Source organism: Argiope bruennichi, chromosome 7, assembly GCF_947563725.1.
Source record: "Argiope bruennichi chromosome 7, qqArgBrue1.1, whole genome shotgun sequence".
NCBI classification, from domain to species: domain Eukaryota; kingdom Metazoa; phylum Arthropoda; class Arachnida; order Araneae; family Araneidae; genus Argiope; species Argiope bruennichi.
This window is the reverse complement of record NC_079157.1, coordinates 109,778,215-109,806,159: the sequence shown is the minus strand read 5'-3', so window position 1 is coordinate 109,806,159 and position 27,945 is coordinate 109,778,215. Positions and strand designations below refer to the sequence as shown.

Here is a 27,945-nt window from a genome sequence, read left to right as displayed (position 1 = left end):
ATTATCCTAACATATCCTATTCTTATTTTTCTTTCTGCAGAAAAATAATGTTTTGATATGAATGCCTGTCATTTAAATATCGGACATCTGGTTTTTATTTCTATAAATTTTATCTAATTGCAATGTTTTTTGGAATTTTTTTTTATTTACATTTATTTGATTGAAACTCGCAGTTATCAATATTAACTCTTTTGTATTAAAATTCCTGCATCTTTAATTTCTATTATATTGCAAAGCAGTTAGTGGCTTTTTTTATTTACAAATATTTATGGAATCATCAGGGTAATTACGCTGCCTAGAAAATTTAAAATATTACAGATATGTAATATTTTAATATCATATTTAACTGATTTCTCACATTATTCAATATAACATTCTTTTTAGTGCATACACTTTAGTGGTTCCCCCGAACTCTGATAAGCATAAGCGCTTCAGTCTTCTATATACTTTTTTCACACGAAAAACTACACTAGCAGTTATAAGCATCACCATTATGTATGTAACTACCATTACGTAAACTAAAATTTACTGCATGCTTATTGGTGTGATTGTAGTTTGAATTTCAATGTATATGCTCAAAGAATGCGTATTGCTTTATTTTGAAATAAGCGAAAAATTTCATATAATTTCAAATATTGAATCGATTATCTAAGATTTTACAATAAATTCCATTCAATCATCAGATCAAATTTAGTTTATGCTTTCTATGAAAAAAATACAAAAGGAAAAAAAGCGTTCTTTGAAACAATTTCATGGAGCATATGATTGAGAACATAAGAACAGTTGTTCTTTTTCGCCCAGTTGCTTCATTCTCGAACCATCACCAGTCATCACTTTCCTACTCTTGACCATCTGAGGGTGAGCAGACTTCAGATCATAAGCTTGACCTATCCATGCCATGAAATCTATAAATGCTTTTGTAAAGTTCAACGTGTAACCCAATTCGCTTGTAGAATAGTCCCATGGAAAGACATGATGATAGTTGTGCCAGCCTTCTCCATGGGCCAAGAAAGAAACGAAAGCATTTTCTCTAGGCATAATATGCTTATTGTAAGGTTGGCTGCCGAATGTGTGAGCTGCACTATTCACCAGAAAAGTGACGTTGAGATTATAGCAGTATTTCAACATACCAGCAATAAAGAATGAATTCCACTTAGATTCGCCCCAATACCAGACGGGTATCGTAATTGGCAAGATGTAGCAAAAGAAAAGTGACATCGGAACGTATAACCTGCAAAATAATGCAAAGACACAAAATATTCTTAGGGAATTTACATTTAGACAATTACGCAAGATGTAATGTAATAACCATAAAAAATAAAATTATTGTATTAATACTAGTTGAAATACTAGGTTTTTCTAGGAATTCACTACTTTATGACCAACAAATGAATTTGATTAAGACATATTAGAAGGGAAAAAAATGAAAATATTGTGATACAGTAGTTCATAATCTAAAAAAGGCATAATTTTTTGTACATTTCGTTTTATATAATATGTGTAAAAATTTCATTGAATTCGACTCAATTTTTCAGAATTGAAGAATTAGTCAAGAATTATCAAAAAGTCATTGATAAATCTTTACGATTTTCTCCGATTTGCGTTTACTTATACTTTTAATAAAAATTAATTTAATTAGATAGTCCAAAAATTTTAAAAGCCTAAATTTACCAAAATGAAGGAATGTTAGAAATACACCTACAATAAGTTTTATTTACAACAATGAGCCATTTCTCATATTAAAAATTTTAATTATGATACAGATTTTCAGAATTGTTAATAAGTTTTTAAGTCGGGGGGGGGGAATTGCAGGCTTTCTATTAAAAATATAAAATTATGTAATGAAATACGTCATATAACTAAAATCATTTCTATTTAGTATTGAACAAGTGGAAAATAAAATTTCCAAATTAAAAAGAAATTAATTTAGAGGAAAAAAATTTAAGCAACTTATTTGCTATGGTAATATATTAATTTGGTTAAAAAATATTCGTTTAGGTTAAAGCATGCACAAGAATAGTCAATTTAAACGTGAAATGGTAACATGTAATAAGCATCTGTCGTCGCCGAGATTTTAAATGCGAATATACAAAGTTTCATGGTAATTGTACAATACAATGTGTATGTCATTTTTTGGGATAGGTTCAATACCTATTTATTGTTATTGTTCATTCAAGTTAGCAATGCTTGAATAGGTTGCGAATGAATTTGGATTTTTCATTTAATAATGACAATGACCGATCGTGAAAAATGATGGTGGTGATCTCGCAGAACAAGATACTAGATTTAAACTCTTCATAGAATATTTTGTCATAACAGTGGTAAGAAAAAGGTATCCAATAGAAAACAGAAATGGCAGAAATGGAATTATAAAAGAATGGTACATTGCTTCATTGACGATCATTCAATTTTCGAAAAAAAAAATCAATCATTCCTTCAAATTTAAAAAATTAAAATAGTTTTACTCGCGTCAGTATATAATAATAATAAATATAATAATATAATAATAAAAAATAACAGCAAAATTGATTCATGTTACTACTCTGAAGTACAAATTCATCGTCAAGGTGTTAAGTGGCGGAAAGGCTCCTGCTTCAATAGGACTAGATTCTCAGACTGTAGCTGAGTCCGTGTATATACACAGCCGAAAACTTGATTCCAAATGGTTATCTGACTTTCTTCTTACCAATGTAGGCTGTCACTGACACGAAGACAGAAATAATTATCATTTAGGAGGACAACAATTCTACACCAAATCCTCCATTTAGATCTCCTTGACTCCAGTTAAACCAAAGACGGTACCGTTTTTTGAGAGATAATGCTATGAAAGCTATAAAATGTCTGGCTAGGAGTTATCTCTCAAATAATTGATTTGTTATAGTTCTCTGTATCACTTTGAAGTGATTAATAGCTGAAATCTCTGCAAGGATAGAAAGCGAATACGTCAGTACTGCCTGTGTTTTACGTACCATCGGTTTGCTTGAGAACTTTCTCAAAACTTTCCCTACCAACTATCCTACTCAAAGCATATAAACTGTTATGTCAAGAAAAGAAAACAAAATTCTTCTCGAAATCATATTAAAATTACTAATGTTTTTGCAAGTGTTTTCATAATCGTCTTAAAGAAATTTTTGTCAATATTTTAGCTTATAACAACAAAGCCAAAAGATAATAAATGGTAACTAATTTTACATCACGTACTCAAATTAAACAAGAGTTACACCTTCATAGTGACATTAGTTTTATTCTTGAACGAAATTTAGAAATTTACTGTTTTTCTAACGTGAAATCGGGAAAGACATTTTTCACATATGCAAAAGCTCCTTCCAAATGGGACAATATTTTCTTGGTGGTAGGTTTTTATTTTCCGTCATTGTATTACCGTATTAATTTATGTTTAGTTTTAACATGTTTCTAAAAGCCTAAATGAATTAAACTTTAAAAAAAATTGTTTGCCTAATTGTGAAGGATAAAATATACAAGATGATTTAAAATCAGATCTTTCTAAATGCTAAGCAATGCAAACTCTTCTGTAAGTTTTAAGTTTCTTAATCATTTAAATTAAGAATTTGTAATTACTGTAAGTATAAGGAGTAAGTACATTATTTTTTGAAGATAATTTTTTAAAAATCTGTATTTTTTTTAATTAAATCATTTGCAATAATTTTATTTTTAATGTTCTGATTACGAAAGATCATAATCTTTTCTGATAATATGTATTGCTTCTATATTGGGACAGTTTTAGTCTCTGTAATTCTGTCAGGTACTAATATAACGCAAGTTCTCTTTCATACAAATATGTTTGTTCCAGAAAATGTATTGCATCTGTATGGAAGTAGAGAAAATTATCTCGACTCCTTAAACTACTTTAGCTTTTTCTGACCGTTTAATAGGGTATCTGATCATCAACCCTTTGTATATTAGTATTCATTTCCCAATAAATGAATATAAAGTATCTCTCCAAAATCTTTGCATTTGGGGTATTGTACAAAGAAAGTGCCGGCGGAGACAAGATTTTAAGACAATTAGAGCACTCGCTTGGCCTGGTAATTTATTAAAAAGTAAAATTTCATCTTATTTTCAACTTTCTTATGTAATGTTTTTTCTCTCAATGTCAGGCAATGGCGGTAAGGTCTCGGCTTCGGAACCGGACTGTTCCAGCTTGAAGGCCTAAATGTAGTGATAGCTGTTCTGGTGTATGTTAAATTCGTTGAAACTTTTTCTCTCGCTGATGTGGTGCGGAATTTTCCAGAGGGACATTTCGGCTCAGTTATCTTCCTCGCACTCTAACTGCAGTTAAAAATAACTAGGCCGTCCCAAATTATTTCTACTGTTGCTTTAAAAAGGGACGTTAATATAACTAAGCTAAACTAAATTTCTTTCATTCTCATTATAAGTATAATTAAAGCTGTTGAAGTTCCCAGTAATGGTTGTATTCTGGCTGAAAAATGCACAACAACAATTTTCTCTTCCCATAGAATCCCGAAATTGTATTACAAAATCAAATCGCATGCAGGAAAAGAAATGAAATTTTGACAGTCTCTCAGAACATTAGAATTGTAATGAAGTCGATTTCTCCACATGCGTACTTATGTTTGTGTATGTACCAGCGATTCATTGGAAGTTGTAAGTGAAAGAATGAAAGTTTCTATTTTTATGCCAGTAGGACTGAATTATAAAATTGAGAGATGCTAATAAAATTGTTTATTAAAATATGTGTGAACTCTTCCATTTTTAAATCTGAAAATGAAAAATTTGCTTCTGTCTGAATGATAGTACAGCAACTATTTCATAATGCTTATGTGCTTATTTCTGCACATCTGTGAATTTGGCGATAACTTTGTGAAAAGAATATCTTCTCATCTACCATGTTCATTTCCTCAAGATGGCTAAAGTAAGAGCAGTAAAAATTTCTCCTTACAATATCAATGATCTAAATCTGTGATATGCTATGTACTATAGAAAATTTAAATATTTATTGTCACAACCAGCTCATGTAACAAAATTCAATTGCATCGTATCAAAGTCGCTTCATAATACGAAATATTATCATAGATCCATATACTATAATGAAAGCATATCTTATTCAAAGATCAAGTGAGTCTTCGCAGCAAGAAATTTTGAAACGATTATCCGGTGTGGTGATAGGGATTAGAAAACCCCTAGAATTGCAAAGAACTATAATTCGCTATGCCGCTTTACATAATTTTCTAATTATGCTAAAACTTTTTCTGCAACAAATGCAAATTTTTGTTAAAAAAAAACTTCTGTCATAGGTTATACCAATTACTATAGAAAATGCCACGGATCTTCGAACTCTTCAAATGTATCCATCTTAATAAATGCAACTTCTTCATCTAGTGGAAAGCAGATTCTTCAGAAAATTGAAGGGATTATTAAGCGAATCGACAATCTTACGTTGAGAAACAAGTGACAAGATTACAGAAATCGCTTACATCCATATAACCGTATATGTTTTCGTTCCAGGGAATCGTGGATAAGTTGGTACTATGGAAACTTCCAGGAGAGAGCATAGAAATGCATTTCTACCTGTAATTTTTCAAAAGATTAGACCTGCGGGGGTTAAAAGCGACCACTTTCTCAGTGCATCTTGTTGCATATCACTAATTTATCAAGGACAGATATTCAGATATTTCTTTCTATTAGAGAATGTGAAAAAGGAGTATGCAATAACTGTCCACCGCGAACAATCCCCCAACAATGTTTCTGGTAAGATACTTTAGACTTGAATTTGAGAGGAATATTTGGACAACTTTTTCTAATTACATTTATTACCTTTACCAAATAGAGTAGAAGTCATTTTAAAATTTCAACGACCAACCGCCATCTAAGCAGTTATGTCCTTTTCTTGGCATGTTAACTGTTATAGACGTTTTATCAGGCAAACTGCCTTTATATTTACCTTCCGCTAAGTAAAATTTAAAGAAGGCGTTCAGAATAAAAAAGTATTCAAGTCAAAAAGTAGGTGCTAACCTGAAAAAAATTTCTATTTTAAACAAATGAAGCTGTTACAACTTTTAGATTACAAGAAAGGCTACTTTATAACATCACCTAAATCCAAATACATCTCGAAGCATTTGCACTGAAGCTTCAGAGTTTACTGTTGCTGTCACTAACATATTACAGGGTAAATCTCTGGTAAATCCCGACATACTTGTCAATTAAACTTATTTATACCCAAAAAATTGGTCCACGTTTGCCAATTAAACAATAATCAAACGATTTAGACGCATGATGGAAGAAAGAGACATTATGAGTGATACTGATCAAATGTGTCTTATTGGTTCTTTTCAACAGAAAGCTAAAAATGCAGTCCACGTCAACTGATATACTTGGGTTTCCTTAGACTGTTTTCTAGAGCTATTTAGCACATAATTTTACAGTTGATGCTTTATCTCGGAATAAAATCGACTTAGTTTACAAACCTAGCACTGTTGATTACAAGGATATTGCTTCAGCTCAGTGGATGAACTCAAATATCTTCTTCAATCAAATTCACTATCTTTAATATTAAAACAACTATATTTTCCTTTAGAAGATATATACCGTCCCTTACAAGTTATGCTCCCACAAATATTCCCCGCTCTTTCATCTCCAGGGATTACCACCGGAAGGGTTTAAAATATTTTTATATTATATCAAATATTAATATTTTTTCCTTTATAAAAATGGTTATCCAACGTTTTGTGTAGACAAATATCAAAGAGAAATATTAAAATATTGGTATATCTTGATAACTCTGCAACGATCAAAGTTTCTCTTGATACCTCTGCAACTATCCTTCGATGCACAAAAACACCAGTTGGTATCTTCGCCATACCTGATGCCAGATTTCAAATATGTATACTGATTTCATGGATCTGATTTCTCTGTGCAATAATAAAATTTATTGTCTCACAATAATTGATTAACTTAAAGATGGATAGAAGTAACACTTGCAGCCAACGTGATGCCGTGTTCTCCTATTTAGTTGGATATCCAAGCTTGGAACTAACAGAACTATCTTGGAACTAACAGAACTCATTGCTGTGACTATGAATTCTGAATTCACCAGAAAGTTAATGGACATGTTAAGAGCCACTTAAAAAGTGCAGTTGAAGGTCAAGAGAACTCTAGGTTGAGTGATATTATACCAATCAATTTCTTCGCTTCCTCTCAATGAGTATGGCATATAGTCTACAGTTGCAGAATTGATATATGGGAAAAATCCTACATCTACTGCAATCCCATCTTTTCTGCTCCCTCAATAAAAACATATACATTAATAAGAAAAACATCTAACATATACATTAATGCTAAGTGATAAAATGTATTGATTGTAATTAGTGCCAGCATCTCGTCATGGAAAAAACTCTATAATTAATTGAAGAACTTTTCACATGTGTTTTTGCGAATTGACATAGTAAAACGACTACTCTCTCTACCTTACATTGATCCTTATATATTAGTCAGCCGAAGGCAGCAATGTATGCATAATTTTCTTTAATGGAAAGAAGAAATCTGTGTTAATGGATAGTGACAAATCGTCCTTTTCGTTTGGATGATGACAACTATATTCATACTCTTCCTCAAGTATCATATTAGTATCCCGATAAAATACTGCCTCATATTCAAAAAAAATTGGTAAAACTATCTGTATAACTAGATCTGGATGGCATCTCAGATTTCTAAAAATTTTATAACAATTCTTAACATACTTTTTTACCTTGCTAAAAATATATCTTAGCAAAATTTTGTATTTCAGATTCAAGAGCGAGTATTATTTCAAAAATCGCGTATAAATGGGTATAACTTTCTTTATTTTTTCGCATTTTCTTTTACTTTGCGTTGTAAACTTTTTGTACCATAATACATAAGTTTTCCTGCTTACTAGAATAATTCTTTGTTGCGAAGCCGATCTCTTCAAACACGTGCTTACCGCTGGACTTGTAAACAGAAAAGGATAGCGGGAAAATACAGAATTCTATTTTTATATCGATATGCTTGCGCTGAGACTAAGAGAGCTCCTAATAAAGTTATTTTATTAAAATCTGAATGAATTATTTCCTCTTTGAATCTGAAGATGAAACTTTTGCAGCTATCCGAATGATAGTACAACAAATTTCAGATAATCTCTATTATTTCTTCGTAAAATTCTGCCAATATTGAGATATAAATAATAATATTGGCAGAAATTTCAAATTTTCTGTGCATGAAAATATATGCAGGTGATCTTGAAAAACACTAGAAGGTAAGAAAGGAAATACAATGCAATCGTGGATGGCAATTTATTTCTTATTTTTCTTAAAAATTTATAATGTAATATGAAAAATATGTAACTATTCCTGTTATTGTATATGTGATAACCAAATAATTATTAGACTGTAAAATGAAATGTTCCTTGTTGGCGGGATTTCTTGAAAATTTCTATGAGAATGAGAAAATCTATCTATGAGTCTATGAAAAAGAAAAGACAATATATTTTTTCATTGTAAATACGCTTCATCAATTTCCTTACCAATTACAAATTAGATGTTGCTTAATTTATACGTCAAAAACAACTGTTATTTCATCCCCTTAATGTAAGATGCATACAAGTATTATCAACATAACCGATGATCTCTTGCTTCGGATATATAGGCACAAAGTACTACAGGGTAATTCAAAATGAATATAGTGATTACAAACGGCTGTAACTATTTAATAAAAAAGAATTTATCGGTAAGATTAACACATAATGTAGACGTAATTTCAAAATTTTGTATACATATGTCATAGATGTTCTAAGTAACTTCCCTTGGTCACACGGACAATATTTAGGTGGTAGCGCATTTCACACCATACATTCTGAAGCATGTATGCAGTTACCGACGTAAGCGCATTACAAATGCGAACTTTGATTTCTTAAATTGTTTTAGGCATGGAAAGCACATACAGGCTGTGTTTATCTTATGGATAAACTAATTTCATTAAATAGTTATAGCCGTTTGTTATAGGTATATTCATTTTTAATTACCCTGTATAACGATTTAGTATACCTCCATTACGAATTTTGTCAATACTACCAACTGATTGTTCTCGGGTTGTGCTCAAAACCTCATAAAATTTTTCTTTTATTCTCATCTTTCTCATAACAACATTACGTATATAAGTAAAGCCAGAGGTATAGCCACAAGCTCAAATAAGGCATCCCCGATAAAATCTTGTTAATTGTAAGGTGAATAAACAGTGCTTATTATTCTTTAAAAGAACAGAGCTGCATTGAATATTACTGCATTGACCGAGAATGACATTGTCTTCTCTTTAGTGACAGAAAACTAAATTCTATATTATCAATTACGGTTTTTTGAAAAGTTTCTACAAATACATTTTCATAGCAGATGGCATCATCTTATGCTACTAAGCCAAATGTAAATAAGAAAATATCTCGAATATCAATCAAATCGAATATTGTCGCAATTATATAATCAATAAATATAGTATCATTAAATAAATAAACTATATTGAGATGCAATATAAACATTTTTCTACCCTTACGACAGTTATGCATACCTAATTTGAAATAATATGTCTTACATTTTATATTTACAGAAGATTCTGGTATGGATCGTATTTAGAAAGCTTTGAGTTTAAACTTTCTTGCTAATTTTCTCTTCAGAAAAGAAATACGCAGAATTTTCTTAAAAGAAAATTTAAGATGCAAAGGCTTTTAAGGGGGTCCGGGACACATAAATCGTCAAATTTTCGAAATTTTTTTTAGCTGAAAAAAATCCTGCATGCTTTTCTGCTTAAAATAACATTCAAATCGTGTTTCTATCTTAATTAGAACGAGAGATATCATAATTTTTGTTGACAACTGCTTTGAAATTCCAACTGTCAAAAAGGCGTTGCCATGGCATTTTTAACCATGTTGCGTTTTTTCATTATTTGTTGTGATCAAATTGATATAAGTCCAGATCATATAAAGATAGAGGTCTGAAATTTGAAACACATACTTTTCAAACTGTTTACTTTAATTTTGATTCAGCAAATTAAAACAAAAATTTACTCTTTTCAAGATATGAATTTTTTTTAAAAAAGTACCCAAGATTTTTTCAAAATTTTCATTCAAATTTTTTAAATTTTTTTTAAATTAATATTTTTTAAATTGGCGAATCAAAATGAAAGAATATATATTTGTGTTTGATTTAATGAAAAAATTTTGAAAATTGATCAAAAATATTTTGAGTTATATCGATTTAAAACAACGTCACTTTTTTTAAAAAAAATTAAATTTTAAGTTTAAAAAATTTTTTGAAAACTTTTATGTTGTGATTTTGCTTATTAATAAGATGGTTGATCAGTACAAAAAATTTCAAAATTTTAAATTAATTAATAAAAAAATTTTCAAAATGTGTCCCTGACCCCCTTAAAAGTATCACTGATAAAGCAAAGCATAAGTATTTAATTATATAGTATATACATTCTTACATTTCAAGTTTCGCAGTTTAAAGAAATCTTTATTTTGCTCACTTAAATAAAAAAAAATCACAGATTTAATTTCCTATTTTGCTGTTATTTTTATAAAAAATATTATCACAAGAAAACTACGGTAGATATGTATTTTAATCAAATATAATAATATGTAGAATAATTCATTAACCGATATTTGATAAATCATAGATGCAACAAGTTTTATGAGAAATATATAATAGTTTTGCTGTTGACATTTATGAACTTTTAGGGATGTATCTGGGTCCGTTAGAAGTGAGAAACTGTGAATAATATTCCAAAAAATACAAAAAAAAAATCATTCTTATGAACATAATAGTTTATTATAATTCATATAATAACAGACCCAGCAAGAGGCTGTGATATTAGATTACAATATTATCAAAGAATCCGTTGTTTTACTTGACCAACTTTGAATGCATTAACTTAAATTTTTTTTTAAAAATCTCTGATCTGGGGCTATATTTTATAATAATTTTGCTGGAGGATTCGGTTTAAAATTTATGCATCATGTAAACATGAGTGAATATCAATCGTAACGGAAGCCAACTTATGAAAAGAAACATGCTTTTAGAAGAACTAGGCAAATAATTAACTGCTTTTTACGTTTAGAAAAAAAAAATATATCCCCAGAATGAAGAACTGGGCATATAGTCGAAAATTATTGAACTGAAGACAATAATTTGACATCAATTTCCAATGTTAATTTACAATTTAATAATAACGCATACTGTTCATCAATCAATGATAATAAATATAATTTGTAGAAACAATATATATGCAAAATCCTTGCAAAAACGTTTTGTTCAAATTGAAAAAAAAAAAAAAATCGGTAAGCCTTAAAAACTGCTCTAATCCTTTCCTTTTACACTAAGTCTAGTTTATATGGTTTAAACAATTCTTATTTATTTCCGAATATAATATTGAATTAAAAGACTCTTGATTTTATTAAATTAAGATTTAAATGCCCTAGGCACGCTGACTCGAACATAATTTGTATTTAATAGCTGTGAACAGAGCAGTAGACTTAAGTTCTAAAATTGTTTCAACATTCCTCCATTAAAGAAACCATCCAGAGGTTTTTAAAGATTTCCGTTGTCGTATTAATGAATATTTTCTGAATTTCTTCAAAATTTCTGAAACAGATATTAAGACACGAATTGTATACAAGTGTAAACAAGATATATAGCGAGAGATCGATAATGAATATTCGTACCTTCTATGAAATCTAACAATCGGGTCGGCCCACAGGTCTCCAAGATAAAGAGACTTCCCTCTTTTAGCCACATCTGGATGCTTCTTGCACATCAGCCATCCTATGTGAGCGAAGAAGAATCCTCGCTTGATATTATGCGGGTCTGCATCGGTGTCAGTAAATTTGTGATGAGCTCGGTGATCTCTGCACCATTCGTAAATGTCATTCTGTAAGAAAATCGTTTTTATGGGAGTATCGTGTTAAAATATTAAATACATATTTAGATTTATGAGAATCTAATTACTTGAGCTGCAATACTAGCAAAGCAACAAAGTAGAGCTCTTAGTGGCCACTTTGCTTTATATGATCTATGACACCAAAGCCTGTGCGATCCTGCTGTAATCCCCAGTTCACCACAACTCGCACAAATGAAAGCTGCAGTAAAAAAAAAATCTTATTAAAAGAAAATTAACATAATTTAAAGACAGCAAGAAAAAGATTGTAACTCGTACAACATATTAATCCTCCAAATACAATTGCTTAAATATGAAAAAAATCATCATTGAACTTTATTACTTTTCAAGAAATTCTTAACCACTGTCTTCCATATTATTCAAGTTCGACTGATGATGATTTGGAATTAATTATGGACGATGAACACATCAGTGACACTTTCCCTGTGTGTTTTTTCTGAACTGCAGTGAAATTAATATTTGATGTTATAATAAGAGCTTCAAAAGTATACCTTTTTAAAACATTTTTTACTCGTAAGGTGGTTAAACTGGAAAAATTTAAACATCATTTAGATTAACCATCAGAGTACTGGAGATGATAACTTTTAAAATTTCCAGTCATCCAAACTGTTTTAACTTCAATATAGAGGTACTATTGTTTTACTAGTTTTATTACTTTTGCTTTTCCCTGTCATATTGTTACCATAATACGATTTCAGCTTCATTTTAACTTTTTCTTATCTAAGAGCAGTAACTTTTTTGCATTAAAATGGGACCAAATTAGTTGTAAGAACTGTAGAAAATTTTTCTTAAAAAAATCTTTTATGCACAATGAAGTGCAAGACTTCTAACTGTAGTTAATAAATATAATGATTAATATTTAAATCTAATGAAGTTAAAGAGAAAATTTTAATAAAAGACAAATGTATTTTAGATGTTTCTTGCAATATTTTATATAATGAATTACTAGAAATTAAAAAGAGACTATTTAGTATAGGTGAAGCTTATTATTTCTGGATCTTCTTAGTTCATTATTACAAATTCTTATAGGCAGAAATAATTTTTTTTAAAAAAGCGTCGAAAAATTTAAGATGTTATTAAAATTTCGACATCATCATTGAAAATCCGATATCTTTGAGAAATTAAAAATAAGATTTTTCTACAAATAAACAGTGATACTAAAGTGTAGGCATGACAAATTTATACAATATAGATTCTTATTTCAGCTATTTAACTATTAGATAAACATTTTTCATTTATTTATTAACTAATTGAAATTGTACGCCGAATCATTATATTAATCAACTAATTTATAGATTTAAACTTTTCTATTCAAAGAACAACCTGTCAATTCGAACATGAAGTTCAGATATTTTTCACTATTTTCATATTCTTTGTACATTAAATGAACTAGCAGCAGCAAGTATTTGCCTTTGTTAATAACCTTAAGTAGTTGTATTATCTTTGTTAATAACGTTAAGATACACTTTGCTTTTCATCTGGGATCGATGAAATCGATATCATCTCTAAAAGCAAGAAGAATTAGAAAATTCTTTGGTCAATATTACGATATAATAAGAAAACAAATGCGTTGCCTTCCTATATGAGTTTAGCAGTAATGCTTAATGGAGTTTCTTAATTATCTAGATTTTAATAAAAGTACTTTAAAAGTATTTTCAAAATCCAGTGTTCTCCTCGAAAATCCAAGATCTTCGAGGGTTCTCGAAACCAAGTGAAAACTCAAGATTAAGAAAACTGTAATTAATTTATAAGGAGTTGAACTCAAAAATGTTCATTGACTTTAAGATTGCTTTTTTCTTGAGAATTATAAAAGAGCGGTTCAATCAATATTGAATTTTATAGTAAAAATATACACATATAAAAAAAATCCAAACCAATCTACAGTGAAAATTAAAAACTCATAGACGTAATACATGCCAAAGACTAAATCATTTATTGATTAACAGCTAAATTAATAGTTGAATATGCACCTGATGTGTTTTTAAAATAAAATATTTACCAAATAAAACAGTTTTCCATGACGCTGATGTGACAGCCAGGTAAAGCGCATAGATGGAAGCTGCATGAAGATATATGTAAAATACCACATTGGACCATACTATCTTTATTTTGTATTCTTGTTTTTCGGAATCCTTTTCAGAATAAAATTTTTCGGAGGTGTTCGAATTTACAGCCATTCTGGGAAAAAAATTGCATATACAAACATTTATTTTAGGGTTCTACTTTCACAGAATAATTATTCTATAAAAGGACATTTAAGAAATCAGAAATATTTAAAACCAAAGACTTTTTAGCTAAATGTAAATTGAATTTAAAATCAGTTTATGAGCATTTTTATTGAGTCTTTTTAGCAAGAAACATGCATTATGTATTGTTATTCCAATGAAGAAAATTTTGTTTGAAGATTTCTTAGAAGAAAGATAATTTTTTAAATAAGTTACTGTCATGACTTCGAAGAAACTGCTGTAATTTTACTGATTATGATCCTACAGAAAACCCTAAATGTTTCATTTTAAAGAATGTATGGTACTTAGCTCATATTATCTTATGAATAGAATTAATTTATTTGGATTTGAACCAGGAAGGAATATCCTGTTTAAAAAATAAAATTCTCTGCCGAGTTCGTAGCTTAATCTATTCCAGTTAATGCATAAGACTGCAAGTGAAAGCGGACAAAATTGTTATTATTATTAACTGAATAACTTTTGAGCAGCTCCTAATATACGTTCATCTCATACGTACCTTTATATGTAAATATATGTGTAGCAATACCTTGTTGCAAATCCAAGAAATAAATCCACCTTAAACCAATAAGAGATATTATTAATAGTTCTCCGTTTGTCCTAAATGCGTCATTACCAAACGCAATATTCAGCAAAGAAGGATTATTTTGTTACCCTCCATCACTCACAATTTCGAGATTTTTTTTTTACCATCTTGTGTACACGGGACTCAGATACAAGAATTAATCAAGAAATACGAGTTTTATTTAATTTTAAGGGAAATGTAAAATAAATGAAATTTACATCATTACTTCTAGTTGAAAAATAACTTTTTAAAACTCTTTTAGCCTGTTCAGAATAAGTAATTATTCTGAACAAGTTTTCTATAAAATTTATCACTGTCTGACAGTGGATTCTTTCCGACATAACAATGAAAGGAATTTTTTGAGATATAAATGCACCAAAGTAATGCTGTAAAAGTTTATAGTTTAAAAGTAATGACCACAGCAAATAAATGACTTTTAAGTGCATATAGTTTTCAATATTTGTGCCTCATATGCATTCTTTTAAAATCCACTTTTAGATATCATTTGTTGAAGGTTAAAAAGTCCATAAATTAACTTTGAAAAATGTTGTGAATTTTTTGTTGATGATGATAATCTGTAGAAGTTTCTATTTTCTGAATAATTATTTGAAAAAACTATAAAATATATGCATGCATTTGATAAACAAAAATGCACATATAGGCAGTTTAAGTTTGAATGCTTAAAAGCTTGGAAATATTTACATATTAGAATGTATATATGCTTGGAAATATGCATATATTTGCATACTTGAACGCTATGGGCTCGGGAAGGGTTCTCAATGCTTTTTTATCATTAAGCTTTTTTTCCATTTTGAGTCCACAATTACAAAAGAATTTTTCGCTAAATACTTTGAATGTTTCGAACTGACAGAATAAACAGAATAGACAGAATAAATGAGAAATGAATTTATATTGATTTTATCCCGTATCACGTTACTTTTTGCTATTTATTTTACATTTAAGTGTCCATGTTATTTAATTTTTCTATGAATTAAAATAAAACTGTTTCATGGAAAATGCTTTCGGATTCTTGGTCCATTGTATTTATTACTTTATAGAATTTTTGATTTTCTAAACCAGTTCTAAATTCATCAATCCCTCTTGTCATCATATGGATTTGAAGAATTTTCTTCAGATGACATTTTGAAAGCATCAAAATATAGAATTTCATTCGCACTTTCCATTGTTTTGGCCAGTTTGTTTGCCGCTTTATTACCGTCATCATTTATATGTCCCTTGATACATGGAATTTGAAAGTTGGGATTTCTAAAAGGGAAAATGTGTCTTTCACTACTCGATTATTGGATTTTGGACAATTTGAAGCTTGTATACTTTATCTATTGTCGACATAAATAGTGATTGATGAGAAGGAAGAGATTGCAGATTTGACGGTTCTATTGAGTTCTGGTAGTTCAGCCTGAATGACCGCATTTTCTTTGAAGGGGCTGATTGCCTGCTGATTAGTAGTGATCGCGTCATGTGTAACACAATATGCAACCCCTATTCCTGCTTAGAATTTTAATCCATCTATGTAGATTATAAACCCAGATTTGACCGAAATCTTCTAATGATATTTGGTATGATTGGAGGCGTTTAGAGAGACCAGCCTGTGGATTGTATTCATTCCTATTCATGTGGATTGAGGCTTGACTGTAATTTCTAAGAGAAGACACTTGTGGATTGAAGAAAGTTTTCTTCCCAATTTAACTGTGGTAAATATTTATTCCTTTTTAAAAAAAATAAATATTAAATTTCAACTCAGTTCAAATAAAAAAAGGAAAATAGAATATATAAATAAGAAACAGATTGCTTTCAATACACAGGGATGTGGCAAGCGCATTTAACAAAGATCCATGGGAAAAGAAATGATCTCTGGGATCGTGGAGGTAGGACGCTCGTATTCATCTAGAGAAAGTCAGCATTGAGCAGGTGGAGTAAAAAAGAAATCACAGAAGCTCTTGTGAAATAGTACTCAGAGTCTCAAAAAGTCTCACAGTTATTTGTCTTTTCCTTTAAAATAAATCATCTCTATCCATTCAAATCATAAAGAAGTTTCTTTGGCACTAAAAGCTGGTATATAGATGCAACGTAAATTGTTTAGTTCCCAATCTACACGGAGATCCTGCAACTAAATAAACAGAAAATACTGTTTAAAAAGTATTTATTTCGTATACGTGTTCTGATATAAATTAAAGGATAAAAATCTATTATAAATATCTTGATATTAAATTTTTTTAATGCACGGTTGTAACATTTTTATTGCCTTATCTCATACAGTGTTTGGACACTTTTAATTCATAATTTCTTTACTGTTTATTATTACATATTCAATAAAATGAAACATACTTGCCTTATATCTGAATCAAGCTATCTCTAGATTCTTAAAACTGTGCAACCAAGCGAAAAAGCAAAGCTGTTACATCATATGTACAGCTATTCATATCTACACTTATGTCCATAAATTAAGGATAATTCAGAGTTACGCGGAAATGCATATATCACCTGAAAAATAACTACACACATCTTCAACCATCATATGCAAATTGCAGGAAGCCACAAGATGACACACCACAAGAGTGTAAGAGAGTAATGTATAAGAAATACAGGCAAAGAAGTAAAATTGTTTGCAAGCGCGCTATAAGCCTTTCAGTGCAATAACCGCATAGTTATGACACAAAGGACGCATTTGAATGATTTTTTTTCCTGGTTGAATTATCGGACATCTAAAATGTGGGCGTACCCAGCTGGAAGTATCCAAGATTATGGTAATGTGAGTAGTCGTTACAGTCCCCGAGTTACAACGCCGAATGAGGACTGGTATTTCGCAGTTACTGCCAAAAGAAACAGACGGAGCACATGATCAGACATGTCTCGTCAGCTCTCTTCAGTCACTGGTACGACAGTTTCAAGGCAGACCGTGTACAGACGCTTAGAACAGATTGGTCTATATGCTCGTAGGCCTGTCAGATGTGTTCCACTTACTGCAACCCACTGTCGCCTGCGCTTTGCCTGGAGTAGAGAACCTGCTTTGTGAACACACCGCAACAGTGGGCTAGTGTAATAATGCTTTCCGACGAGTCCAGGTTTAGCTTGGAGTCTGATTCTCGCCGTACTTTAATATTGAGAGTGCCAGGTAGCCATTACGACCAAGAAAACATCACTGAACGACACCGGTATGGTGGTGCAGGATTGCTCGTTTGTGGAGGAATTTTTTTGGGTTCCAGAACTGACCTGCATGTTCATATTCGAACCATGATAGGCCAAATCTATCAGGACGTCATTATGGAACAACATGTACGTTTGTATCGGGGCGCCTTGGGCGCAGAATTCGTGTTTATGGATGATAAAAGCCATCTAGTCATCATAACATCGGATTGAAGAAGAGCATTTCAATAGTAACAATATGAATTAATTTTTGTATAAGTGTTAGACTAAAACGTCAGAGTTCTATTCAAAGAGCGAAATTATTTTGTCTCGCAATCATTAGTGTGTTTTATTCTGAAAGTATGGCAGTAGCGTTCTTTTGAAAACATAATATGATATTTGAATGGCGATTAAAAATCATCAAATCAAAAGTTTCAGTACTGATTTGAAGACCGAGATCCTGGTGCCTACTGATGACATCTTAACTACAGGGTCGCAAAGCCCCAAGATCGAATTCCTCTTCTACTACAAACCCACCATATTCATGGACTTGATGTTGTGATCCATCAAGCCAAACTTTGATGCAATGCTGAAATTTGGGAGGACAATTTTAACTCAAAAGTCTTCCTTGTCATTGGAACAGTATTGGAAATTACGGTGTTATTCCCAATATACCCTCGTGTGGCTTTCATTTGGGACGTTAACATAATTAAAGAGAACTTCTTTAAAAATAGTGAACTAGTATAAATGATATAATAATTTGTATCTAAAAGGGCAGCAAATGGAAAGTGTGATATGTTCTTGGTAATACAAATTTTCTTTGAAAGCCTAGAAATAAGTCTTTTTGATCAATAAAAATCCAGTCCAATGACAGTTAACATAAATATTGTTAAAAATATGAGACAGATTGACAGTAGTAAAATGTGTAATTCATTCTCCATTTGAAATTAAATGCAAGCAATTATAATCATAAAAAATAATATTAAGATTATAACACATTTATTACAGCTATAATAAAAATATTTCTTCGGGCCAATTTTCAGCTGTTATTGTAGCATTTCTTATTTACCAATATAAGTAGGAATTCTTTTGATTGACATTTTTCCCCCAGCTATGGATTTATTGCATAAATACCATTTTCCTGATCAAATTTTTTCGATATCTTAGATACATATAATTTCAAAAGAGATTTGAGATTGCAGTTAAAGGCATTTCGAATATAAACACTGCAGGTGTTTTTGATTAGAATATATATATAAAGGCTTGTTTAATTAATAGTCTTTAATATAAATCTACAGTTTATGTACGATCATTAAGGTTATAAGGCAAACGTATACTTCAAAAAAGAAGATAATAACTATCAATGCCTTACAATTAAGAGTCAAATAATGTTGAAAACGACGCAAAAAGTTTTTTTTATGATATTTTCCTGAAATATTTTATTACAAAAACTATTTTTAAATCATTTAAAAATTAAAAAATATCTTTATTATGATATTATTTTAATTATAGCCCACCATTTTTCTCACCTCCGCCATTTTCTTTCCATCATTTACATTTTTTTCAAAGCAGAATTTCACTTACTTGCAGTTGCAAATTTTACATTTTTACAATATGTTTCTAAGTGTAAGTTCATTGAATGATGCGATATTTTTTTCATTTATAAGTTTTGCACTTTAAAATATTTTTGTCTTCCAATTTTAAAATTTTAAAAGCAATATGATCACAAGAATATCAATTCTGCTTTTCTTTCTCAGCGAACAGGAATGAAGTGTTAAGAACTTTTATTATTATATACCTGCTCAATTAATCTCAAAGTAGAGAAGAGAATTTTAATGAATGTCAAGTGATTGCTTAGACCGCACTGGCGAGAATGTGATGACCATTTGGGAAATTGATGATGAACTTGGTAAATTTAATCGACAAAAGAATTTTCAATATTAAGGTATATTTCTGTTAGGAAATAAGACGGAGAAATTCTCAACTAGCTTCCATATCCAGTCATGAGAGATATATAAGTAGAAGTACGTAAACCAGAATCAATGAGTCAAATGAATATTTTCTCTGATACTTGCTTTAGAATAAATCTGTTTAGTTTCGCATTCTGAGCACTTTGTGTTATGCAGCTAATTAGTTAGCTATTTGTTATTTACTAATATATAAAGGGATTCTAATTAAAGTACCACTTTCAAAATGCTGTAAAAAATTATCAGAATGACTTCAGATTTAAAATGAATATACTTGAGGAAGAGGTAAAATATATAGCAAAAAAAAAATTCCAATGTGTGTTATGAGATGGCGCTGTATGGGGCATACTAAAGCAGATTTGCCCGCAAGTGACATTTTGAATCAAATGCGACAATTTGGGCATCGATTGGAAATTAAACCTGCTGTACTGCTTAATGTATATGATTATTTCGATTTTTTATGACTAGAGAATTGACTTCCAAATCATTTAATTGATATGGATTTAATGATTGATAATATTAGTTAAAATCATTTAATTGATATGGATTTAATGATTAATAATATTAGTGAAAAGCCCATTTGCCACTGCAAGGTTGAACCACAATGGATGGAAATGAATGGTTTGATTATCCTTAGGCTAATGAAATTCGATAAAAGCAACAATGCGATGTGATAAAAGCAACAATGAAAACGCCTATTAATTGTCGTTAGACTTGCAATACATTATTTAATGCATAACATTTTCTGCTACAAATTGACAAACAGCATGTTACACAACAGATCTGAGTGTCTGACGGGTCACGTTGTAAATGCATTCCCTATACTATGCATTCAATTCAGCCAAATTTGTAATCAGGCCACTAAACACAATTTTAAGATAACCCCATAGCTAGACATCGAAAGTATTTGGAAATTTATTGGAAAATGACGGTTGATAATTCTATCAATTCCGAAATGCCCCTTAAACAGTCGCATGACCCGCGTTGCAATGGAAAGAGGAGCCCTATCTTGCATGAGAGTAAATCTATCCAGACATGCGCGTAGTTGAAATTTTGGAATGACCTGGTTGCGCAAAAGACTCTCACATCGTTTACCATTGACAGCACAGTTAACGGAATCCTAAGGCTAAATTGTAATTGTAATTTTTTATATTGACAAAGACTTGGAGATAAATGGGCTTCATCTATTCAAAAACTGCATTATTGCCATTCATTGCCTATTTCCAAGAAATTATAGATTAAAAATATATCTTAATGGAAGGTCAGCCAAATGGAGCTTCTGAACATGTGTAATTTTTTATGGATAATAATGCAGGGTAATTTGTAAAATTTTATGGACCGGGTTCACAGGCATGCCTAGAGATTATCTGTCCACTACAGGTTTGCAAGCCCCTGCTAGTCTCTTTCTATAATTTCGTGGCCACATCTATTAACGTAGAAGCAATTGATTTCCTCACTATGCCAGATTTCACTTTGAAAGAACCTTTCTCTTCTAATGTTTTAATCGTTTTCTTCAGGCCTTTGACAGACACAGCCATTTTTATACACTTTAATAACCGAAATTTCTCTAAAGCTACTGACCCGCTGTTCTTTTTGCCGTTCTTATAAAATAGCTTCAGAAGAATAGCATGATCCTTCATTCAGAGACTCATGAAAAGCTGCTTAGATGTAATATGAAGAGTAGCCAACTATCCAGCGTGTTTTTAACCATTGTAATGAGTCGTGCACATGAGTGTCTTTTAATTTGCATAGTACGCTGCCTGCAGAGCCATCTATTGATACATTTTGGAATCATTTTTCTTATTCCATACCATTTCCTGTACAGTCTTTCTGTACAGTAGTTCTTATTTTAACAGCATTTTGAAACTGGAACTTTAATTATAATTCTTTTGTATATATAGCTCTTATGATATATAGAACTTCCTTTTATTAAGTACCTTGTTTAGAAATATTTTCACTTATTATTATGTTTTGATCATTTTTATTACAAATCATATTTTCAAAAAAAAATGTGTTCTAAACCTTTATTATGAGAATAAATTGATCGAATCGAAATATTTTTAATTATGTTGGTTTGAGATTGTACCACAAATAAGTCATGATTTTTTTAAATCCCTTTAGAGTTATTCTTTCTTGTATAAATTTTAATCCCAAATCCCGTAACTAAATTACTTTTAGATAAACCTTTACAAAATGAAAGCATCTTATGACTCAAATATATTTTCTAGCAGTTTTCGGTGAGGGTCTTAAACGTTTCAAATATTGCTGTGCCAATGCAGAATCTATTCATTTATGAAGAGTCTCTATGAACATAAAATTCCCAAGCTTTATGCGCCTTACAGTAAATGAACTTGATGCGAAAACTTCTCTCACAACATTGTGCTGCGCGCCATCTTAAAGAAAGAGTATAATTAATATCTGAGTCTTCACGATATTATTTCTTGAAAAGAATATCTGTCCACTAAAGCTGGCCGTCAGAAAGGTACTGATTTTAAGGAGATATATTGAACCTAAACCAGAATCGGGTTCAGATGGGAAATTTCACAATATTTGTAAATTTTATTTTAAGAATCATCCTTTGTTAATTAAAAGAGGAAATACATATTGAAGAAATGATGTAATTGAAATTAAAATATTTGAAAGAAATAAATGCCAATTAGCTTTTATACACAGTTGCGATAATAAGCAGGTAATTTTACCACCATTCCAACTCATTTATATTCCTTTAAATCAATTAATGTTCAAATGCATCTAAAATAAAATATAAACAGTGCACAGACAGAGGAAATAGAATAAAAAAAATGAATCATAGTTTGCAATATTTGCTTAGTGGTTTAAATGACCACATTCCGCCTTTCTAGCTTTGCACATTAAAAACGTCAGTATGAATGAACAAATACAGAATTGAATTTGACACACTTTATATGAATAATCAGAAAATTTTCATAAGCAAACAAGAATCGAAGAAATCACAAGTAAAGTATGAAAATTTCATATGTGTGTTTGCGGCCAAATGACCTCTCCATTCATGCCAGTATTATCATTCAGGAAAGCAAATATTTGCTAATATAGACTGGTAGTTCATACGCACATGTTATAGTATGCAATTTCTTCAAGAAGTAGTTAATTTGTGAACGTCAAGATCAATGAGATCGCGAAAATCTTGGAATTGATATTTCCCATGTATTTTAAGGATTAAACAAGTTAATTTTATTTCCTTTGTATAAATTTATAAATTTTAATGGAATAGATAATACAAAGAAACAATGTGAATAAAGGATTTTACAATGCATCGTTTATTTAAACTATTTTATTTAATCTCATTATTTGCATCACATTATATTGTTTAAATCTCAATATATATGAAAAACATTTGATAAAAATTATAAATTTAACGTTTTTAAAAATGTATTAAAATTAGATCAAAATATTGCATTAGATATACTTATATTATAAAATTAATTTTAAAGTGACATAAAAATCATGTTTATTATATAATAATTATGAGAGTTATAGAGAGAACGAAAATATTCCTTAGTTTTAATTTATTCAAATTAAAATTTAATTTTTTAAGAAAAGTGCTTTGAAGTGCGTTGTGTCATACTCAAAAGTATTATAATAAACTTCTTATTTTTATGTGTAAAGATCTTTTATGCATAGAATCAAAAGGCACACAGGCATTTACATATTATCATTAAAAACAGAGATACTTAAATTTTTCCAAACTAGGATCAACTAATCAGTCGATTTTTTCTCTTGAGATCGGTCATTTTTTATGAGAATAAAATAAGATATCATTTTACAAGGAATTTCATTTTATCTGAAAAAGGCTATTTTTGTGTGCATGTTCTTGAGATTTGGTCTTTAAGATTAAAGTTAGTAGATTACAAACTTTCCTTTTTTATGTCTTGAAATAAGATTCGATTTCAAATTTAACTTCAAACATACATTTTAATTTTTCAAAAAGCTTTTTTGAAGCGATTAATATATTCTGAAATGACGTTATGTCAGTGCATCCCATCCATCGGTAAAAGAAGAAACTTTTTTTTTTGTTCTGCTAAAAATATATTTATAATATTTATTTTTAAGTAAAAAGAATTAATTTTAAGATATTATAGTGTTTTATTAATAATTTTATTAATTTTTTTGGAATAATAAAATCATATTTTAAATCCCCTACCAAATGGCACAATTAATATGAAGTCATTCAATTAACTGAGAATTTATTTTTGAAAATAAATTAAATAGTGTATTGCCATTAAGAACAAATACACATTTAAAATTTCAAAATTCTAGCATAACAGAAAATCTAAGCAAAACCGTTGAAGTTCTATAATTGCAAACTTAAAACAACTAAGAAAATAATCATTGTAATCAGATATTAAAAATCTTATTAGTTAACTATCCTGTTACTTAGCCTTATTTGAAAGATTGAATAATTTGATTTAATTAACATCTTAACTTGTGTAAGAAATAATACCTATCTGCTATACTAGGGACTAAATTAAAGTTATGCAATAGATAACAACTTAGGGAATTATTTATTTCTTAGCCTTTTTTCATTTACTTCTTAGCCTTTTTTAATTACGTATGGTATAATTTGCACAAAGGGCCTAAAATCTGTGAAAAATGACAAAAAGCAACAAAACTCACCTTGAAAGCAGACTGCGAATTTTAGTTTGTAATAGCATCTAAGCAGTTTATATTAAATTGCTGATAACACAATAAATTATATTTAAAATTAGGTCAGCAGCTTTTCATGTAATGCTAAAATGTTCGAGCTTTCATGAAAATTCCCGTTTTCACCAATTTACAAATATTTCTAGTTTATAATTTGTTTGAAGGAAATATAATGATATCTTTCAAGAAAGAATGGAAGATAATATGTTCCGTAACTGTTCAAAATTTTCAATAGTTGACAGATGATATGCATATTTGCAAGTTACAGTCAGCACCCATGAATGTAGAATCTCGAAAAAAGAGACTGAAGAGCTTCTGTATTCACAATATACTTGTGTTGGTTGTGGTTTCACCTGTGTGTGTTATTTTCTTCTTGTAGAATTTTATGCAAAAACAAGCTTTAAGATATCCACAGGTAATGCAACATGTTACATACAAATTCTAATGGAAAAAGTGATTTATTACTTATTGAGAAATAATGAATGAATGGCACAATAACATTCATGCACATCAGGATACTTCCTCATATCCCAAGCGAAATGAGGACGTTTCTGAGAACTCTTAATGAAGAACGATAGATCAGCACTGCTCAAAGATATGGCCCCCTCACTCATTGGATATAAGAACCATTGATTATTGGCTGTGGATAATGTTAATACTCAATTGTAAGGAAATCTTCTTAATTGAAATTTAAAGTTCACAAAATTTCTTGCATTCAATTGATCATACTACATGTTTGTAAATTGTCATTTATGTTGCTGATGAACGCATCGAACAAGCATTTTAGTCCAGAGATGATGTGCTTGTAAACAGGTCCCTGCTTAAAATTAAAGGTTTTCCAAGGATGTCACCGACTTGCTTGCATGTAGTGACATGTATTTTAACTTATTATTTTTTGTTTGTCGAAAATAAAATCTTCCTTCATAGTTGTCGCACACACAGTCAAATAAATTATTTATTTCCAATTTTATAAACTTTTAAACGATTTAAATATTTATGGGACATTCTGTGTAAAGAAATAATTTTTCTCTGTAACAAACATTTTGAAATAATTAGCCAATTTTACAAAATCTTTGGATAATTTGATATATTCTTGTCGTTGTTCGATGTGTGATATTTACACAGACATTTTGTCAATAAAATTAACTATATATTTAATTTCCAGGGAAACTGACAAAGATTTTCTTAGTATTTGGGAACCAATTTTTTAAAAAAAAAATCGTATTGATTAGCTTGGACTTACATGGGGAAAAAATCGATTTCTCATGTTTATTTATATAGTTTATATATGGAGACATTAGAATACCCAGATTCATATTTAATTGTTTGTATAAAGTTATAATCACAATTTACATTAATTTTATTAGAATTCATTAAAAATTTGGCTTTAGTAATATAAAAGTTTAAAAAAACTGATAATACCTGTACTGTTCTAATTTTGCTTTAAAAAGTTCATATTTAAAACGTTAAATTGAATGTATTAATTTTAGTTTACAATTTTTGTACATGGAATTCAATATGCTAAACATAAAACATTTATTTGTTCAGATGAAAATGAAAAATAAAAAGTGTGCTAGGATATTCTTGTAAATTATACTTTAATTAAATCATATTTAAGCAACTATGAGCATTAAATAAGCACTCTTGTACATTTTCCTAAATATATATTATTTTTGTGCGTATTATACTAATCAGACTATATAGCATTTTAGCAAATTTATTTAACAAACATTCGTAATTACAGTAAAAAAAAACTCATGAAATTAAAGGAATGAAGTTTCGTTGGAATGACGGAATAGTTCAGCATTATATTAAATTTTAAAAAGCAATACATTTTAAAACATTTTTTAAAAAAAATTAAATTGAAAACTTACTTACTTTTAAAAAAATTTACAAAATCACATTATTTATATATATTCCTACCTTTCAATTTTCTTCGTAGGCGGCGAGCAGCTGATCACTTCTGTTACTCATACAGTTTATATATTCCTGCAAACATATAAAAGGACTCGTAACGAAATTCTTCTTTAGATAGGAAATTCACATTTATTACTTTTAATGTCTTTATATATAAATAAAAATGATAGTTAAACATAATGACAAAATTCAAAGGAAATAAACGAAAAAATATTATCAAAATCTCTGCAGAAGAAGACTATAACCATCTCTGTCGAAAAACTCACAACTTGTAAAGAGAAATGACGAAACGAAATAAAACTCTTAGTGGTTCAGTTAGATAATACTTTAAAGCTCAAACGTTTTTTTAAAAAAATAAGGTTACATTGATGTGATAGCAAGATATAATGTAGCGGTGGGAAATATTATTCCGTGCATATTATATTATTTCGGTGAGGTATATTATTTCGTACACTCACACGTCTTTTGACGACTTTAAGAGCATTTTTTTTTGTGTGCATTTTATCGTTTCAATAGAATTAAGAGTAAATTTTAGAAATAAAATAAGGATTAATTAATTAAACATAAAGCATTATTATCTACAAATATCATTCGGGAAAGTTCGGATTTTAAGTTCGAATCTTAGAATTAGTGTTTTTATTATTATTATTATTATTTTGTAAACCTTTATATAAAGCATATGAAAATTATCATGAAGTTTTCAAAGAATGGGAAACAATTTTAGCTACAAAAATCTTAAAAATCCAAGCTTGTTTTATTTTATAATTATTAATAAAATAATTTAAATTTATTTATTAAAGTAAAATTGGACATGTTTTTATTTGCTTTTTAACTTACTGAAAATATTTTTACAAACTTTGTAAATATTGCAGCATTGGAAATAGGTAGTCGACTCCCCATGGCCGAATGGTCATAACACTGGTATCTTAATCTATAAATCGTAAGTTCGAATTCCTCTAGAGACAATGTGATTCACAGTCTGTGTAAATATATAATTCCTTTATTTCATGTTTCAGAAGATTCTGGGCATTTCTTTAGTTTATATAGACAAGTGTTCTGGACTTTTCTTATTGTCTCTAGAAAAGTATTCTGGAACTTTCACTGTTAGTATAAAAGCAAGAACACTGTGTTCTGAGTTCAGAATTGAGTTAATAAATTGGTTTAGCTCTACTTATGTATATCATTGAATTCCATACTAAGATATAGTGCAATATCAAATAAGGTATAGTGGCTCGAAAAACTAAAAGAAATCTAATGAAAAGGTTTGAAAAATTTATCGCTTAAATTTTGCCAGTATAAAATTTAAAACATCTCTAATTACCATGTTGGAAACAAGGACTTCAACCAATTTTGACTGGAAAGAACTTTCCCTCCCTGCCACCAGGGATTTGTTTACTTGCTCTCGGTTTGGCAGCAAACCAACGAAAGCGTTTCTGTATTCTCTTCTAATTTGTAAATATATTCTTAATCATGTAACATGTAAGCAAGT

General features: G+C 29.7%; 2 protein-coding genes across 2 annotated transcripts in view; one reads left to right on the top strand and one right to left on the bottom strand.

The window, feature by feature from the left end:
* The window catches only part of LOC129975067 (fatty acyl-CoA reductase 1-like), a 148,296-nt gene that overhangs the window by 22,411 nt on the left and 97,940 nt on the right, over positions 1–27,945 (top strand). The gene's annotated exons all lie outside the window — the stretch shown is intronic.
* Positions 668–26,527, bottom strand: LOC129975069 (acyl-CoA Delta-9 desaturase-like). The gene is made up of 5 exons (XM_056087955.1): positions 26,463–26,527; positions 13,940–14,118; positions 11,991–12,121; positions 11,708–11,913; positions 668–1,231 (listed from the first exon to the last, which is right to left on the bottom strand). The coding sequence occupies exons 2-5, from the start codon at positions 14,115–14,117 to the stop codon at positions 751–753; spliced, it is 996 nt and encodes a 331-aa protein (XP_055943930.1). The 5' UTR covers position 14,118; positions 26,463–26,527; the 3' UTR covers positions 668–750.

Excerpts from the sequence above, each read along its gene's own strand:
- LOC129975069 (XM_056087955.1), bottom strand. The coding sequence starts at position 14,117 with ATGGCTGTAAATTCGAACACCTCCGAAAAATTTTATTCTGAAAAGGAT. Across the intron at positions 12,122-13,939 it reads ATGGAAAACTGTTTTATTTG|CTTTCATTTGTGCGAGTTGT; the intron begins GTAAATATTTTA and ends TTTTTACTGCAG. Across the intron at positions 11,914-11,990 it reads TTGCTAGTATTGCAGCTCAA|AATGACATTTACGAATGGTG; the intron begins GTAATTAGATTC and ends ATTTTCTTACAG.